Source organism: Pagrus pagrus (genome assembly GCF_965226575.1).
Source record: "Pagrus pagrus genome assembly, chromosome: 13".
Classification (NCBI taxonomy): domain Eukaryota; kingdom Metazoa; phylum Chordata; class Actinopteri; order Spariformes; family Sparidae; genus Pagrus; species Pagrus pagrus.
In genome coordinates, this window is record NC_140197.1 from 26,023,618 (window position 1) to 26,041,797 (window position 18,180).

The window sequence follows — 18,180 nt, forward strand, 5'->3', positions numbered from 1 at the left end:
AAGCATGAATTCACACGTGTAATGTAAGCACACACAATGAGCTTCATTCAAAGGTAGCTTGATAAACAGATATGCTGCTGATCAAGATTCTGATCAACATTTCTATACTTTTAATCGTTGTTGTTTGCAGTCATCAGCAGCAAAGTCTTTGTTTCTTTGAGGAGTAATGTGGACTCTTTTTACTTACACACAAAGCTGTCTTTCAGTTGTAAAAAACCCTGTGACTGGTGTTCATGTTCTGCACTTGAGTAAGGTACTGTAACATCTGCGAGGTCACATATGAAGAACTGATTTGCCTACGACCAAAGTTCACGAGGTATCTGAGCGGCGGTACATGTTGAGATATAGAATTTTTGCATCCTACAAAAATGATAATGCAAACTTTGCTTTCTAAGAGGATGCATAACAACAGCTGAATGGCAAAAGTTTCAAATACTTGATATGTATAATGTGCAAGAGAGCAAAGCAAAACGTAATTCCCTGTCTGTCAGGGACGTCATGTAAGATTTGCATATATTTAAACTGTTTGTCAATAAATGATTAGTCATGACCTGACTAAATATAACTTTGCAACCAACTCAGACCAGTTTGTCAACACAGAGTTTAATGACACGCCCACTCATGGGGAAGGAAACTAACATGTGTTTTCAGAACTTAAAATCTTCTCTCGCCCTGGGAAAAAGATTAGACACCACTGTGATGTTATTACGAATTAGCTTAAATTCAGAGAGTTATTGACGTCACATATCAGCACTTTGGCTCAATTTTATCTCCTATACATTTTAGTCAGTGCTGATGAATTTCTGCTTTGTTGATTTAGGATAAAATGAGCAGTGGTTAAATTTGAGAATGTGATAAACTGATACTTGCCTGCCTGCATTTCTAGCCAACTGATGTGTTTATAGACCTTTCGAATAACTACAAGCTGATCGGTTCCTTTCTTTTTTAATTTCTTAGAAGTCAAAGTATCAATGACATTGAACTTTTTGCCCCAGATGAGTGAGTTATAGGAAAATGCATTTGAATAAGTAGCTGCTCCCACAAACGCCTTTTTTTGATAAACCAATATAATCTGGATAGCCGTGGTTTAGTCTATCTCTCTCTCTCTCTCGCTAAAATGGGATTCTGTTTAGAGTCTGTGGTATTTATAACAGTAAAGTCAATATAACCCAGTGTCAGTCTGTTTCTAAACTAAATTCAACTGTGTCTGTACAAGAAGTAGCCACGTCACATTTATTTTATTTATACTGTCGATAAAAAAAATGTCAAATAAAATAAAAGGCCTGATGGGAGACCTCCAGGGATGATTTGCTGAGAACAACATGGGTCTGAGATCAGAGATTACATCAGTAGGCAGGGATTTCAAGCAGAGCCTTCTCTCTGTGTTTCTCCAACAACCTCTGTTTACGCTCTGCTGGTGAGCTGGAGAGCCGAGCCAGTTTGCATCACGGAGAGGTTAGCCAGGGTTCAAGTCGAACGCAAGATGACACAAAGTGAGAAGGACCCCGGGCATGAGGTGTACCCCCATATTGATTCTCAAATTAAACTCTGCATTCCCTTGTGGAGCTCGGAGGCAGCCTTTGGTGTTATTGATATGCAGTTGTATGCACTCATAAATTTTCTTGCCTGTGGCGTCCAAGTCACAGTGGATATGAATATTGAGACAAAGCAATGGCAATTTTTTTTACAATCTCCCTGGTATGATCTGTCTCAGGCTGGCTATAACCCCCCTGGCCTGGGTTTGTAATAGGAAACACAGCAGGCGGGGCAGGCACACTGTGTTCTCTGCTCCAAAAGTTGATGGGCCGCTCTGAGAGTAGACTCGGCCTCCCACCCTTCGCCTCAGCACTTGTCACTCTCTGTTCCCTTGCCCACCAGTGGAAGCCCATGAACGTCCCCTCTGCTCTGCATACGACTGGAGATCCCACCCCTCAACTACCCCCAAATTTCATGGTTCCCAGGCCTTGTTCTCACAGCTGCCCAGTTTATTTTTGCTAGAGTGAGTCACAGAGGCCTGTTCAGACGCAGCGCCTTTCCCAGGAGAGTTGATCAGGTCTGCGTTTCTTGTGTGTGTGTGTGTGTGTGTGTGTGTGTGTGTGTGTGTGTGTGTGTGTTTGTGTGTGAGTGGGAGTAGCTGTTTCCCCTGAGCCACTGAGTAGCTCCAGCGAAGCCGGCTTCACTCCGCTACAGTGGTGACGATAAGGGCCTCATGTTCCTCACGCCGGTGTCTTTTTCGTCACCGTCACCTATAACCCTCTTCTTCCAACTGTTCTTTTATGCATGGAGTGGAGTTATTCTGCTGAAATAACATGTCCACGCTCATTTGTTTATAAATGCTTAAACACGGATCTTACTAGTTTACATTGATGGGAAAATAACACTGAGGGCTATCCAAGTGCTGTATGTGGGGCCCGCACTCGAGACTCAACAAATTCTGCTGGAAGATAGTCTGGTCTTTGAAGTGCCGCAGTACCATAACTGATTGCTGCTTATCGACCCAAAGCAGTTTATTATAACGACACGGCTCTCTTTGCTTTTGCTGGTGTCATAACTATGTCCAGTTTTGCTCATTATCGTAACCGCAGCCCGAACATTAATCCCTCTTTTATCTGTTTGTATTCTGGACTGTAGTCGCCCTGTTTGACTCCTCTGTGTATTTGCATCCCACACAGATATCGACTCTCATTGGGAGGGATCTGAGCCAATAACATTTCACTGTTGTTAAGTATAACCGTTGTAAAAGTTGTGGTACTCTGAATACACGTAGTTAAAACCATACAGGAAGTGAATAGGATGTCTGTGGCGGCGAACAGGGTTGACCGTCAGGCCTTTTGGGTAGTGTATTGATCGAGAAATAATAAGTACTTTGTTTTGTTTGAAGTCTGGCAGGTTTCACAGTTAAAGCCAGAGATGGTTGTTAGTTGACTCAGTGGACTTGGCTCTGAATGTCAAAAGTTCAACTCTTACCTCTGTATCTCTGCACTCTCGCAGTCCTCCAACTCTGTCTGCAGCAGAGGAGAACTCGGGAGCAGCTCGTGGAGCAAGGCATCATGCCCCGTGAGTATTCACATCACACGCTAACGACAGCAACAGTTTGTGTAGCTAAATCCTGAATCCAGAGTTTTATCGCTCTTCTTATTGCTTACATTATTTGTTGCTCTCACAAGAATAATATTAGAGATACAATTAAACTTTTGCCAACATGTAACTCAACAACAGTCTATTATATAACCAATCTTCTGCATGGCTTTTGGAGAGCATTAAAAAAAGGCCAAAAATACATTTGAAAAACTCAACAACATTGTATTTTTCCAGAAATCATGACCCAAGGCTCAAGATAACCCACAGACGTTGTTCTGAGCATTTCACGTAGGAACTATTTTCTGTGTAGCAGACCGTATCAACCATACCACAGTGGGAAGTGTGCATCTACTAATGGACAAGAGGCCAGCTAACTCAAGTCAACTAAGCTAGCTACTGCTCAATAGTTGTGGGATTGCATTTGTGTAGACACATCCGGTGATAAAAATGACTCAAAGATTTAATACATCAGCAATCAAGCAGTATCCCAAAACAAGCTCCTACTTCATACCATCCATCCTTTGATGTGACAAAAGTGGAGCAGATTGAGTCCCTGTGCTACACCTAATAAAAGATGAGCTGAATCTGTGACAGAATCACGCTGACAGCTGGAGAGGAAGACAGAGAAAAAGACAGAGCTCTTCCTCTTTGTCCTGTTCTCTCCTGAGAAGCCTCCTGCAGTTGTGGCTTTCTTCAGCTCCTCTCTGGCTCCACACAGGCACATGAGTCAGCGACTGAGCCTTCGGCGGAGGTCAGTCGGTCCCCTGGCCAAGCGTGGCCTGCACACAAACCTCTCCACAAAAGCGCTCTGCTGCTCCCACACTTATAGGCTTATGGTAGGTATGCGCTGAGGTTTAGGTGACGAGCAGGAATGTTTTGCTTTGCTCCTCTGACACACTCCTCAGAGGGCCCCCCTCAGCGGCTGGTTCGTTTAATCTAAACAGCGCTTGTCATAGCAGAGGTGACTAGTAAGTGAGCCAGCCCTCACCAGACCAGTAAAGCCGGCACTTCCTGTTTGACTCCCATGAGCTGCTGCTTAATAATGTCACGCTCCTGCAGAAGAACAAAGTACATGAAAGTTATGATGTGAAAAATTGACTTATTCTGTTCTTCAGTTCATGAAGGGTGTTCAGTCAAACTTTTTTGTTGTATAATTGGATGTTCATCATGATTTTAAGTGATTTTGTTGATTCACCTTTTCACAGCTCTGAAAACACCTGCTGCCTTTCATGAGCAGATTCGCAGCCTGGAGAGAGCCAGGGTAGGACATCAGCTAATGTCATTACACTGCAGCATGCTTTCTACATTTATATTATGCTCCAAAGATGTGTAGAAAAACGTACACTTACTTTAAACTTTTGATTTAACAGACAGGGAACTTCTTAAAGCACAAACTCTGCAGCAGGCCTGAGCGCTCTGAGCTGGTCCGTATGCACATACTACAAGGTAATCATCCTCCTGTGTGTTCTCACTGGGCACTGGCCTCTAGATAACAGAGATGAATAAGCTGCTTAGTCATTGAATTGCACTTATTGCCTGTTTGAATTTGTTTTACAAAGTTAGAACCAGATATACAGTCTGTCTTTTAAGGTTGATAGAAGTTTGTGAGGTCTGGCTGAGCCTGCAGTGACTCACCCTGACAAAGCAGTTCAGAGGCTGACTGATGCTGGCCGGATTCACATCTAATAATGATCCTCTGCGTGTTTATCAGAGACGCAGGCCGAACCCTCCCTGCAGGCCACACAGATGATGCTAAAGAGGGCCAGACTGGCTGATGATCTCAATGAGAAGATTGCACAGCGGCCTGGACCCATGGAGCTGGTGGAGAAAAACATCCTGCCTGTTGACTCTGCTGTTGAAGAGGTCGCCCAAGGTAGATACTCATCAACACTATCACATCCTAACTGACAGAAGAACCGTTAGAGTATTTTTGTTTTGGCCCACTTTGTGTAACATTCCCCACCCACAGTTCATCAGTTACAGTCACAGCCAGAAGGTGAATGGTATGATATGCAAGAAAAAAAAAATAACGCTGCCATCTGGTGTCATTGCCGGTCCACCTTCTGTGTTAGGTGCGTGTCTAGGTGTCTGTGATTCTGGAGAAAGATAGATGATTGTTGAGTCACGTTCCCAGCTCATCAAATACCAACTATTTTGGTTTGTGTCTCGCCAGCCCAAAGCGTCAGTATTTGATGATCTGGGAATGAGGCTCAACAATCAACTTTGAAGGTTGTGTTTACAAACAGCGACCAACAAACCCTGCATCGTGAATAATAAGCCGTACTTGCTTATGTTTGTTGTTGGCCCCACAGGCGATAAGGCAAACTCCTCAAAGTCACCAGATATTTACAACTTTGATGAGGACAGCAGCGATGCCTTTTCACCACAACAGCCTGCCAGCCAACAATCTCCTAGCTCCACCTCCGCTTCTCCAAGGGAGTTGGCAGAGACCGAGACAACAACTTCTTCTTCTTCTAACTTAAACTCTCCCATGCAGGTACACCAATATCTTAAACTATGACAATTTATAAAACATGAGCTTTCAGTGTCAGCAGACAAACTAGTGCATCCTGTGTCTACGTAAAGTAATATATTTGTCATTGGTAGAAATATTTTGTTTTAGTTTTGTCAACCTGGTTCTGGTTAAATATCCCAGTTGAGGAGCTTTTCTTTCCTTGCATGGAATGATGATTAACAGGCGTTGCGGCTTCACTGTTCTTACTGAACGGATCATGTGGTTTCTCTCTGTCTCTGCTTTTCTTAGCACTCCCCACCATCTAACTCACAGCCCACACCAGACTCCATCAACCTCATCTCCGTCAATGAGCAACAAAGCAACAAGCAAGCATCTACACCTCAGACAGTCACCGCCGTTATCCCCAGTATCACGCCGGGGCCAGTTCTTGTGAAGGTGAGCTTCGGATGTGTTTTTAATGGCTTCGGGTTTCACCAAAGTTCTTTTAAAGCGACGAGTTAATTTAAGTCGTTTATTTGTTCATAGTCCTGACATGAAATTGACCTTTGTAACAGAGCTCTCTATCTCTCAGACCGACTGTAGGGATTTTTTTGTTGTTGTTTCCTTTGGAAATGTGAAGAGCGATGCAGTTTCAGAAAACACAGAGTCTGTACTTTGTCATATTAAAAGTCACATCACTTTTGGGGGGAACCGAATGTCAGCGTGCCAAGTCAAACACAGTTCAAAGAGTAACAGGGTTTAAAGTCATTTCACAAATCCTTGGTCTTAAATCTGTGCCAGCCACAGTTTGTCATCAATTAGGGTCAACTGACAGGCTGGCCTTCCTCATTCAAGCTTTGTGAAATGTAAGCCAAAAATCAAAGGATGGGAGTGAAGCAATAACTTGTGCATTTATCACAATCCATTTATCCACTGAGCATAAAGATAAACTCGTCCCTCGGTAATGCGATAGGGGGATTGAGTTTGACAAATTGAAGGGTGTGTGCTTGCTTAACTCAGCTTGAGTTTTTTGGTTTCATAGCTAGAACCCGCTGCTCTTATGCCAGGCGGTTTTCATGTGCATCCTGTAACTGCAGGTGGTAAAACAATGAGAGTCACATTTCCACTACACGTTTCCTCATCCTGCAGTTCTCGTCGAGTGACAGAACAATGTTCCACCTTAACACTTCAGCCTATAAAACTCCGGTATCAGTTCCAAGTTTTGCTGTGTTGGTACTGGCAATGCTAACTGTATTCCTTGATAAACTGGACTGAGATCAGTCACAAGGATCAAATCTCCTCCAGATGGTCCTCTCTGGTTTTACATGCCCCTTTTCTGTCCTGTCTTTTGCAGCAAAGCCTGCCCAAGCTACACGGCGATAAAAGCCGCAGCAAAAGGAGCAAAGAGCCCAAACCGCGGGTGAAGAAGTTAAAGTACCATCAGTACATCCCCCCAGACCAGAAGCAGGAGCTCAATGAAGTGCCGATGGACTCAACTTATGCCCGCCTCCTGCAACAGCAGCAGCAGTTCCTTCAGCTACAGATCTTAAGCCAGCAGCAGTACAACTACCAGGCTGTCCAACCTGCCACACTGAAGTATGGCTCCATTTAGCAACACAGGCACTCCTTTTACACTGCAAAAGACACTCAAAATAAAAGTATGAACCTGAACATTTGCATAATACGGGACCTTTAGTGTCAAAGTTAAATGATTTGAATATTGATTTTCAACAAACTCAATCGAATCCATCAAAAAAGTTATAACTGTTTAACCACAGCTGCTGTTTCTCTGAAATACTTTACATTTCCTGTCCTCGGCTTCTTACACAGAAGCTGTTGATTGTGAAAAATGGATAATAGTTCAGATTCCCTCTCTAACGTGTACTCCCTTTTTCTTCCCGGCTTATTACAACAGACCAACAACTGAGGTACATACCAGCTGTCCCAGTGTTGTTCTGAGTGGAAACACTGCGTCTACCCCTGTGCAGCCCCGGCACATTCAGACAAACCACAAGCCGGATCATTTACCAGCTAATCTGGACGAGATGAAGGTGACACGTTGCTGCCTGCACACAGTCTGACTATATGCACCTCAGGCATAATGCAGAGGAGAACATAATAATCTGTTATCTTTACAGGTTGCAGAGCTGAAAACGGAACTAAAGCTCAGATCTTTGCCTGTTTCTGGCACTAAGACGGATCTGATAGAGAGGCTAAAGCAGTATCAGGGGAACTCTAACATCCACACTACTGCTTCCATTGAGACAACCACCGTCACAGCAGCCTCGCAGTCTGAAAACATGAAGCTAACCCCGCCTGTGTCGCCTATAGCCTCCAAGGTGTCCAGTCTGGGCATCGATGACAACAGTAGAGCAGACAGCCCCACCAAGCTTTCAAGTGCTGTGTCTCCAACTCACACTGCTCCCTGTATGAACTCCCCACGGCGAGCTCCACAGGAAGAGTGTCCCATAGAGACAAGGCCCCATGAGAGGGACTCTGACAAGGACAAGCGTCTGCACGAGAAGGAACGTCAGATTGAGGAGCTGATGAGGAAGTTGGAGCAGGAGCAGAAGCTGGTGGAGGAGCTGAAGATGCAGCTGGAGTCGGAGAAGAGGTGTCAGCAAGGCGACTCTCCACCTCAGCTCAGCCCTCTTGCTCCCATTCAGATCAAAGAGGAAAACAGGACTCCGTCAAACTGCTCAGCGTCCTGCAGTTCCCCTGGTCTGCCGGTGTTAGTCAAACAAGAGGAGGTGGCAGATCAGTGCCACTTAGCGCCTCAAAATCGGTTCATCATCAGCCACCAGACTATCAAGCCTGAAAACCTGCAGCCTGTCCAGACCGGAGCTCAGATTCTCCTGCCTGCATCCCTTCCTGCCTCAGCAGTCACTATCCAGCTCCCTGCCAACAGCATCAAATTACACACTACTGTTAGCAGCGCAGGCCCAGGCCTCATCCAGACCTCTGGACAGGTGCCACAGAAAATAGAGGCCTCAGCAGCATTACAACAGCAATGCAGCACTCAGCCCCTGACAAAGGTAGGAACACACACTAATGCTTGCACAGACTTCCTCGGTCCATCTCTATTAGTCATCAGTATCAGCTGTGATTTGGTTTTGGATTTTCTTTAAAACGTGCAAACCTGAGTTGTGTTTGTAATGTGCGTGCACCTGAAAACATAAATTCAGAATCACTTGCACATCATACATCTAGTGCAGTGTTTTCGATGGCACTGTCTAATCACACACTGGACGTGTTTTTTACAGAGTTGACGCTCTATCACGGGTAATACGTCTCTCTTGTTGCCGCAGTAATAACAGGCCTCAGCTGGGTGGTGAAATCCTTCCCTATTCACATCAAAAGAAGGCTTGTGGAAACTTGGGTCACTGGAGCAGGTGCTGAGTGAAGGCTGACAGGGGTGCCCTGACTGCCCTCTGTCGTCCCTCTGCTCCGAGCCAGACAACCAGCCAGAATAGCAACAGAAACCACAACTCAATGCTAACTGAGGGGAACACTCATGAGCTACGCTGCCTAGCACTGCTGTCGCTAGTGAGGAGACACGTGGTTAAGCTTAAACTCAAGAGGGCTCAATGAAATTCAACTAAAGTAACGTTGGTAAAAAAGCAAGGAATGTAGAGCAATCTTCATTTAGGTTGCCCACAACTCCCAGCCTTAATCCCTCAGAAGAGCTTAATTACTCCAACAGAAGTGTTTATCGCTCCCACAAAGATAGCTGTGGGAGTGGTGATAGATGTTGTGATGCGCTACTTTTCCGTGCATGAAGAAGAAAGCATCTTAGAATATTGATGGCATTAATGCATTCATTAATGTCTCCCTCCATGCTGACCCATCTATATTTCTCTGCAGACTTGGAGGATGGATAGTACAGCACAAAGCTTACTCAACACATTCCCAGCAAGTGGATGTCCTGCGGGAGCCTCCACTTGCCAAGCTGGTCCTAAAGCACGTAGCAATAAGGTAAAGGATGATCCTTTCATCTCCTCAACTGACTCATTTGTGAAGTGTCAACTGCGGTCTAATGACAGTGTGTATCAGTTGTATCCTGTTTTTCATTTTTGGTAAGTGACTGTTGTCTTTTCCTGTTAAACAGTCTTCCCGTACCAGCCAGCCAACTTTCTTGCAACAGCCGAAATTCTCAAACCATGTGTCAAAGTGTAAAGACCCACCCCGCTACGAGGATGCAGTTAAACAGACACGCAGCATGCTAACAGCAGTTCAGGTGGGAAATAAATACACCGTTTAGTACAGTATATCCTTTAAAGTGTTACCAAACTTTTACTGATCCTTTTATTACTCTGCAGGGTCCCACTGCAGCTAGCCAACAGATGGATGACCTGTTTGATGTGTTAATCGAGAGTGGTGGTAAGAAATACCGACACTTTTCAGGGGGGAACTGGTAAAATAAGACATAAAGTACTAATGATTATAGGATACTTAACGTTCTGTACTTGTTTTTCCAGAGATTTCCCCCTTCATCAGACAGGATCCTCTCAGCCAGGACAAGCATCTCCCTGTGACAGCCAGTGTAACCACCCTTCCAATCAACACGGTTTTATCCCGCCCTCCACCTGTGGTCCAAGTGGCCCAATTGCCTCCGGCACCGCTCAACCCTTCGACCAGCTTGGCAGCCCTGACCCCTAACACTGAACTGAAGACCCTTCTGGATGGCGCGCTGGGCTCTCACACTGACCCACACACACTTAAGCTGATGGATGAGCTACACTCGCCTATGGAGGTAGACTTTAATGAAAACACACCGCCCTCTGCCTTGAACTTGCACAGCACCAACATGGACAATATGGACTGGCTGGACCTCACTCTGTCTGTGCCAGCAGACGGCGTTAACTCTTTGGACATGTCAACGCCTATGGGTGTCTTCTCTTCTGACTTCCTGGACTCCCATGAACTGCACTTGAACTGGGACTGAGCGCTGTCAAGATGCGATGCGCCTATCAGACTTTTTCGGATACTTTTTTTATGCAAGAGACGATGGATTTCCTCCTTTTGTGGAAAAAATTGAGCTTTTGAGCGTTAGAGCAGCTTTCTGAAGTTATGAATCAGCTCAGTAATAATCTAATTGTGCAGCTTAGAAATCAGTTTAGAAATCGCTGCATTACTTCCTTTGAGGTCTTTAATTGTTATGGGAAGACTGATATAAAGTTGGACTGGTACTGGCATATTGAGCCGACAGTGGAAGCAGTTTTTTTAAATTTCAATCTTTTGTTACACCACTTATTGTCATCAAACTGTTCTCATGTTATGGATTGTTTTTGTCCTCTGAACTTAATAATTTCACAGTGTTGTATTGATGGTGGTAATGCCTGAAAGAGCAGGAAAATGTTCTGGTCTCGACTCCTGGTTTAAGAAAATAATGTACAAACACTACATGTAGCTGTGGACTGTTACTATACGTTGTTCATCCTGTCTTCAAAAGATTATCACTACCAAAACAGATTGTAAACACACAACTGCTTAATGTTTTTGTGTAAATTGTGACGCATAAATCAGATGTTTAACTAATGGGGGAGTGTGAGTGATACAAGACTATTTTGTTACCATAGTGTCTACAACAAGTGGCCCAGCAGCACTGACCAAACCAGCCTGACCAAACAGTTTTTTACTAAAAATTACTGTGTGTTTGTAGACGAGCCGAAACTTCCCTCCTGCATCTCTGGTGTGCATCTGTTCACTGTGTAAAATTGTGTAAAACACACTGCACATGTTTTTGTGGGGTTAAAGTGGAGATTCTTCACTTACACTTATGGGTAATCAATCACAAGCGTCATCTGCGTTGCTCTGTCAAGACTTTATCCAAATGAATGATGATAAATCGTTCTTGTAACATCATTAACTGCTTTAAAGACTGATCGATTGACTCTTCAAGGGTTAAAAACTATTAAATTAAGGTCAGTTTGTGACTTGTTGGGGTAGTTTATTCAAGAAGTGTAAGCATGGCATTACAGTGTCACAACAGACATAAAGACACATACAGAAACATTATAATATCCATCAGCATGAACCACTGCTCATTCGTGTTATTCAATCACGCCATACTGTAACAACCTTCATGCATTAGTTGTATTGTAGTGAGTCTAGTGACATCTGCTGGCCACATATGAATCTTACCAGCCTGAGCAAGCAGTCAGTGGTGAATGGCTTTCCCTTTCTCAGCAAACTGCGACAGTTTGTTGTCAGGCACGATAGTACTAAAAGTCTGAATTTTTAACTGAAACTAAAACTCCAATCCCTTCACTGGCTTCCTGTCCATGTCAGGTCAGACTGTAAGGTGCTTCTGATGACTAACAACGATCTTCATACCTGCCTGGGCTCTCTGCTCTCAGAATACAGGGCGTGTGTCACACTCCAGATTTAAAGAGAAGTCAGCGGGCAGCCGGGCCTTTTCCGATTAGAGTCCCTTCATCCGAAAAAAAAAAGTTTCATCTTCTTGTCATTTCTTTTCTCTCAGGCTTGTCTGTGCAGGACCACTGGCCATCTGGGGACTGCTTTCTCTCCCCTGGCTGTTGGCGCCTCTTCTCGGATGTTTTGCATCTAGATCTTCATCTTCCAAGAGATTCAGCCTCTCCTCTTGTCTCTCTCTGTTGTGTGCACATTGTCCACGCTCTCTCTTCCTGTGTGTGTTTGTTTTTCTACTATCTGTGTGCATGATGTGAGCTTTGCTAATGTATGTTCAGTCTCTTTCCAGGTCTCCAAGGTGGAGAGGAGCTTGTGTGGCTCAGGTCTGATTGATGGTACCTCGACGTCCTCCCGGATACAATGTATGTTTATGATCTCTTTATGTTTTGCCATCCTGAAATCCTGTAATTGTGCTATTCTGTCCACACGACGTCTATAGCATTTCTCTCTGTCCAGGAAGAGGTATCCCTCCTCTGGTGCTCTTCCTGGCATTTCTTTCATTTTTTCTGATGTTGGGCTATAAAAATAAAATTGACTTGAGTTTGTATGCCATGTTACCTTTTACTTAAATTTACACCTGTGTCAAATACATTATTCACCAATGGTGTTGTACAAGAACAAAAAAAATCACTTAGTCCATGCCAGTCTGCATTTCACTCCTAGGAGATTCAGTGTTTTCTTCCACTTACTTACAAAAAAATAAGTTATCACGGCAACATGGTATCTTAACTTCTCAGAAAGTAAAAACATAAGCTGCTGAACAGAGCGGAAATCATCCCCAACCCACTTAGTTATGGTCAGATCTATTTGCATACAGATACAGTGCATCCTAAAAATCTAATAAACACATATCTTATCATAATATATTTACATGTAACAACATGTTACCATATTAGTGAAAACCACATGTTCTGACATGGGCTCATTTCAAACCAAAGTGATAGAATCTGAATGTTTGAGTTGACAAACATTATCCATCAACTACATATATTTAGTGCATCGATGGAGTGATTTATGATGACAGTGAATTCTAACCAATAAACGCTGTAAGGGAGCCATACTGCTGAAGTACTTCTTCACCATCCGGTCAGTGTCTGATGCCTTGACAGTTTAAGCTTCATGTTCTCACCAGCTGCTTTCCTCTCAGAGTGTTTTCATAGTGCAGATTGATGTTCGACACTTAGGACATCTGTGTGTGGTAGACTTGCACCTATCCAGGCAGAAGGGAATGAGGCAACAACCAGCCAGGCCGCTGCAAAAGAAGGAACAGGACAACAAATAAACAAACCTTGGAAGCATATGCCAGCGATTATAACACCGGCTGCACAAATAGAAACAGGCCCAGCAAGGTCTGATCGTATAACCACATGCAAATGTTTCACCAGGGTGGAGGGAGCGGTTTCGTACCCGACCAAAGCTGTCATTAAACACACCATCCAGGTCATACTGTTGACAGAGGTAAAAGTCTCGGTCGTGATGAACTCCTGACACTCTGGACACTGCGTCCTGCTCGGATGTGGGGGGAGTTCGTCGAAGTCCAGAATCACTGTAGGGGCTAGTCAGAAAAGTAAGCGCTCATTGTTTTCCCATCAAAAAACTCACTCAGTCACTCATAGAACATTGTGAGTTACTATTGCAATGTGTAAATACCCTGAAGTAAAAGTAAATGTACCCAATGTAAATTTCCCCTGTGACTGTATTATATATATGACATCATTACCTCTTGTTTGTTTGCTGTAACCATGCAATTGATGCATGAAAAGTGCCATAAACGATTATCAAAATAGTTGGAAATTAATTTTCTGTCAATCGATTAACCATTTCAGCTGTTCAAATGTTTTGTATGAAACATCTTAATATGCAAAGTAACTGGTAACTACTGCTTTACAACAATCGCAGTGATGTGAAAAGTACAATAGCCGATTGTCCCATAGCCTAAATGTAGCGGAGAAGTGGAAAGTGGTATGAAAAGACACAAGTACAAAAGCCTTGTACTTAGTTTCATTCCGCCACTGCTTTTTAGGATGCAGGTTTTACTATATGAACACAAAAACCCCAAATAAATTCTTCATTTGTGCATCGCTGACTCACCAGAGAAAGTAGGTGGAGGATCAACAAAGAAAATATTGGTTCCAGGAACACGACCACCAGGCACAATCTTCTCATTGGAAGTAAAATCAACCGCTGACCAAGTAGAAAAAGGTGGTTACAAAACTAAAGTGTGATAAAGTAAAGCTTTGCTGCAGTAAATGTGGACTCACCCTTCTTGCCCTTCTTATCTTTGGCAGCAGTGATGTTTTCGTAGCTTTGTTGGAGTTCACCTTTCCTTTCTGACAGTTGTTTCAGTTGCTCATCAATCCCAATCAAATCCAGCTCATGCTGATTTGAGGCTACCTCGTCTGGTAGAAAAAACACAACATACATATGAGACAACAGAGGCACTAAGGAATTGCTTAGGAATTTGTTATGTTTATATTTATTTATATATATATATATATATATATATATGTATATATATATATATATATATATATACACACACATATACATATACACACATATATATTTAAATATAATATTCAAAAGACTTGACACACCTACTTTGTGTGTCTGTGCAAATATTAGTCTGGTTTCAGTTAATTATTTATTTCATACGTCACCTGTTTGTCCAAATTCAGCACGTAGCCTTAATTCTTGAAATATGCACTGGATTTTCCTCCTTTCCAGAAGTTGTTGTCTCTTCAATGAAAGATGTTTCAGCTCTGTAACTATTTTCTTCAGCTCACTGTCTGAAGAAGTCATCGTGGATGCTGAAAAGACAGGGGATTACCCTGATACCAGGGCACCATTACCAGGGGATTATGTTGGATTGTTATCAGGCTTTAAAAACAATTCATGGACTAACATTGACAGACATTATGTGGCTTTTTCTTCGCCCAAAAATCTGGATTAAATCATTCAAAGTGGCATTGTATGTATTTATCTTTTTTCATCTCTTCATATATTATCACCAGAATTGTTTGGCTTCTTTAGGGTCATGTCTTTATAATACAAATAAATCAACCTAATGTACAATGTAGGTATGATATATGAATCAGATAACTTTTGTTTAATGAAATACTAAAACTACAAACAGACTTATGCTTTGCAAATACATCAAACTGGAGACTATGTTAATTTGGGTATTCGCAAATTCATGTCAAATTCCTAAACAACAGATCTACTGTCTCTACAGGTGTCATTTGCATATTTCTCTTACATCTAAAATATGTACCAGGATTTATCAAAAAAGATGGCAGACCAAAAGTATTTAATATAAATACTCATTGTCTTGTCGTGCCTTATGTGTGATCATTTATGGCCGATTTGGATAAAACTGAGTAAGTGGTCAAAAATGTTGTTGCGCATTTCAAAATTGTCATCAATAAAGACACATTTACATAATTCAAACCGGTAAATGCCATCAAATCTGAAACAAAAAAGTGCTCACTCGCTGTCCATCATACCTTTACTAATTAATTAAACTCCTGAATGGCATTTTAAGTTGGTAGTGAACAAAACAAGCTGTATTGTGTAGTAAATATTGAGTCAAACACTGCTTCCCCTCTGATAAATAACTTTTTAAAAATCTATAAAACAATTTGTAGTTCAGAGGAGGAAAAATTGTACCAAATAAATAACTTGGTGTGTGGTAGATAAAATGCTGGAATTAGTTTTTGAAGCAACACTTTCACAACTCAAATCTCAGGCAAAAGCTGTAACTATAACTGCATTGTACTCACTACTTCTGTGTATCAAGTTAGAAACACTCACAATAAAACATCTCAACTACTTTCTTAAAGTCCCATTAAACAGAATATTGTATTCAAGAGAAAATGTGTGTATTACCTTATTTCCTCAGCTGCTCCAAGTGACTCCTGGACAGATAACATTTAAACTAGGTTATAAAGGGAAGATAGACTTCACTTCCATCGGGAATATTCAAATCATTGGGTTTACAACTGCCCTTACTGGAATTACGTTGCATAACTGTCTGGTGAGGTGCAAGCTCAAGCAAAACACGACCACACACAAAAAAAAACAGTAATCAATTTTAATATTTTCAAACAATTATACAAAAAAAAATCACCGCACAGTGGTAGTAAAGATGGGGCGTAACATCTAGATACTCCAGATACTTTATTTACATGAAGACTCTTCGAGAAAAAGCTCAGTTTGTAAAGTCAGGTTCTGGATAAATATTTGGGATGCATAAAGTGCACAGATATCATCACAAGGCTGCCCCAAAACGCTGAAAATTAAACATAGAAACATTAATATTTTGTGAAAGTCAAGGTCTGCGGGGCACTTAGCATCGGAACAAACGGAAAGAACTGGTGTTTGTTCCTAACGTGACAAATGTTGTCTGTGACATTTCACTTTTTCCTGAGTCTCTTCATGAACGTCACTTCATCTCTGTTCCTGATCCCGTAGCTAAAGATATAAAGAAATACAGAGAGGAAAGAAATAGTCAAACAGTGCTGATGATAACAGCGTTGTAAGTGAGGCAGTTGATTATTTCATAGACTTACTCTTTGAGCCTCATCTTGTCATCTTCAAGCTTTTCCCCTTGAAATACTAAATGATACGTTCTCCAAACGTATCTCCTGTGAAAGAAAGGAGGGTAATGTAAAGATGGTATGTTTGGCCTTTTTATGTTCTTGTGTTTGTGAGTGTGTTTACCAGCTGATGTGTTTCACTCCGCCTTCACGTTGTTGTTTCAGCTCCATGAATCTGCAAATGGCCTTCTTCAGGTCGAGGACTGTGGCATTTTGCACCACCACTATGGCTGAGGGAGGAACATTTAAATAATAACATATAACATTCAAATAATGGATAATGAATAATCATACAGCTACAAGTTGTGTATTAATGTTCACAAACGACAGAACAATCGCAACACTTACGCATTATTTCCCCATCTGCCTTTAAAACCCTCACAGTCATCGCCTGGCCATACTCCAGAGCAATCTGAGAATTGACCTCCTCCAAAGTTACCTAAAGATGAGAATTAATGTGTCAAGAAATTACAGATTATGACAAAACCTTTTTGTTTTCCAAAGCACATGTTCAGTTTGGCCTAACCTCCCTGAGGAGTCAGCTCAAACTAAATGTACCTGTTGGGGATCAACAAGATTTGATATCAACATGACATTAAGTGACGGTGTTTGGTAAAGGTTGACCTGTAGAAAATGTGTGTTTGTTTAAATTGCAAATAGTAATAATAGTAATTATTATTCAGTTTATTTATTATTTCATCCACATAAAATTATGTGCAATTAAGTAACAATTTTGATAATGAGGCTATGCAATCATAGACGATAGTACATAGACAATAATAAAAACAATCATACTGTACTATCATGAATCATATGGATGGGGTGAGGTAGATAGGGAAGTTATGTAGATGATTTCATTTCAATGTAAACATTTGAATTTTTGTGGCAAGTTTAAATGTTTTAGCAATTGTGATGCCCTTACCTGATCTGTAAATACAGATTGTTTTCACCAGTTAGCTAACGAAATGCAACCACAAACATAAACATTAAATTGTAACTGGTGGAGTGCTGTCAAGTTTGAAGCTATCTCAAGAAAGATTCAATAAAAGAGGAAGGATGTGATCTAACAAACCTGGATTGGCAGATCACAAAGTAAAGGGTCCTGCACAAGTTGAGCAAGTCCCTCCTCGAAAATATCCAGGATCTCTGAGTGAGGAAGAGCCTCTTCATCTTCATCCTCCTCTGCTTCTGGAGCTGCTGCCATCTCCGTCAGGTTGTCACTGTCCTCCTCTTCTTCCTTTATACTCTGTTCTCCTCCTCCAGGGTTAGAGTCAGTGTCCAGACTCTGCTCCTCCATCGTCACTCACTTCAGGCATTCAACTAACAAAAGCCCGTTTCGTCAGCTGTAAAAGTCCAAACTACACCGGAACTTCAACGATTTAAACAACAGTAAAACGTCGACAAAACGCTGTGCGATACTCTAACAAATACAGCTTAAAAACATTTTAACAGGTGCTTATTTCGCGGCAAGACATAAATAAACGATGTGTACGGCGCACAATTCATACCGAGGGGGAACCGTAGCTCAAGCTCCAATGGTTCCTGTTAGTGGACGTAAACATAGATACAACTTTAGTGTTTTCTTGAACAGCCAGATATTGTTGTTATTCAATA

The 18,180-nt window shown here is 42.1% G+C and overlaps 2 protein-coding genes across 6 annotated transcripts in view; one reads left to right on the forward strand and one right to left on the reverse strand.

The window, feature by feature from the left end:
• mrtfbb (myocardin related transcription factor Bb) overlaps positions 1-11,472 on the forward strand; it is a 68,341-nt gene extending 56,869 nt beyond the window's left edge. For all 5 annotated transcript variants that reach the window (XM_084371787.1, XM_084371789.1, XM_084371790.1 and 2 more), the window contains 13 exons: positions 2,992-3,057; positions 4,287-4,342; positions 4,452-4,527; positions 4,793-4,954; positions 5,394-5,578; positions 5,846-5,992; positions 6,891-7,132; positions 7,452-7,587; positions 7,675-8,571; positions 9,401-9,511; positions 9,645-9,773; positions 9,856-9,916; positions 10,015-11,472. In XM_084371787.1, coding sequence (XP_084227913.1) covers positions 2,992-3,057; positions 4,287-4,342; positions 4,452-4,527; positions 4,793-4,954; positions 5,394-5,578; positions 5,846-5,992; positions 6,891-7,132; positions 7,452-7,587; positions 7,675-8,571; positions 9,401-9,511; positions 9,645-9,773; positions 9,856-9,916; positions 10,015-10,481 — 2,735 coding nt within the window. In that variant the 3' untranslated portion in view covers positions 10,482-11,472. The remainder of the gene's footprint in view (positions 1-2,991; positions 3,058-4,286; positions 4,343-4,451; positions 4,528-4,792; positions 4,955-5,393; positions 5,579-5,845; positions 5,993-6,890; positions 7,133-7,451; positions 7,588-7,674; positions 8,572-9,400; positions 9,512-9,644; positions 9,774-9,855; positions 9,917-10,014) is intronic.
• Positions 11,473-16,047: 4,575 nt separating this feature from the next.
• Positions 16,048-18,116, reverse strand: snrnp25 (small nuclear ribonucleoprotein 25). Its single transcript, XM_084372353.1, has 5 exons — positions 17,639-18,116; positions 16,915-17,005; positions 16,691-16,796; positions 16,540-16,614; positions 16,048-16,441 (listed from the first exon to the last, which is right to left on the reverse strand). Exons 1-5 carry the CDS (start codon positions 17,861-17,863, stop codon positions 16,384-16,386), a joined length of 555 nt encoding a protein of 184 aa, XP_084228479.1. The 5' UTR covers positions 17,864-18,116; the 3' UTR covers positions 16,048-16,383.
• Between the last annotated feature and the right edge of the window lie 64 nt (positions 18,117-18,180).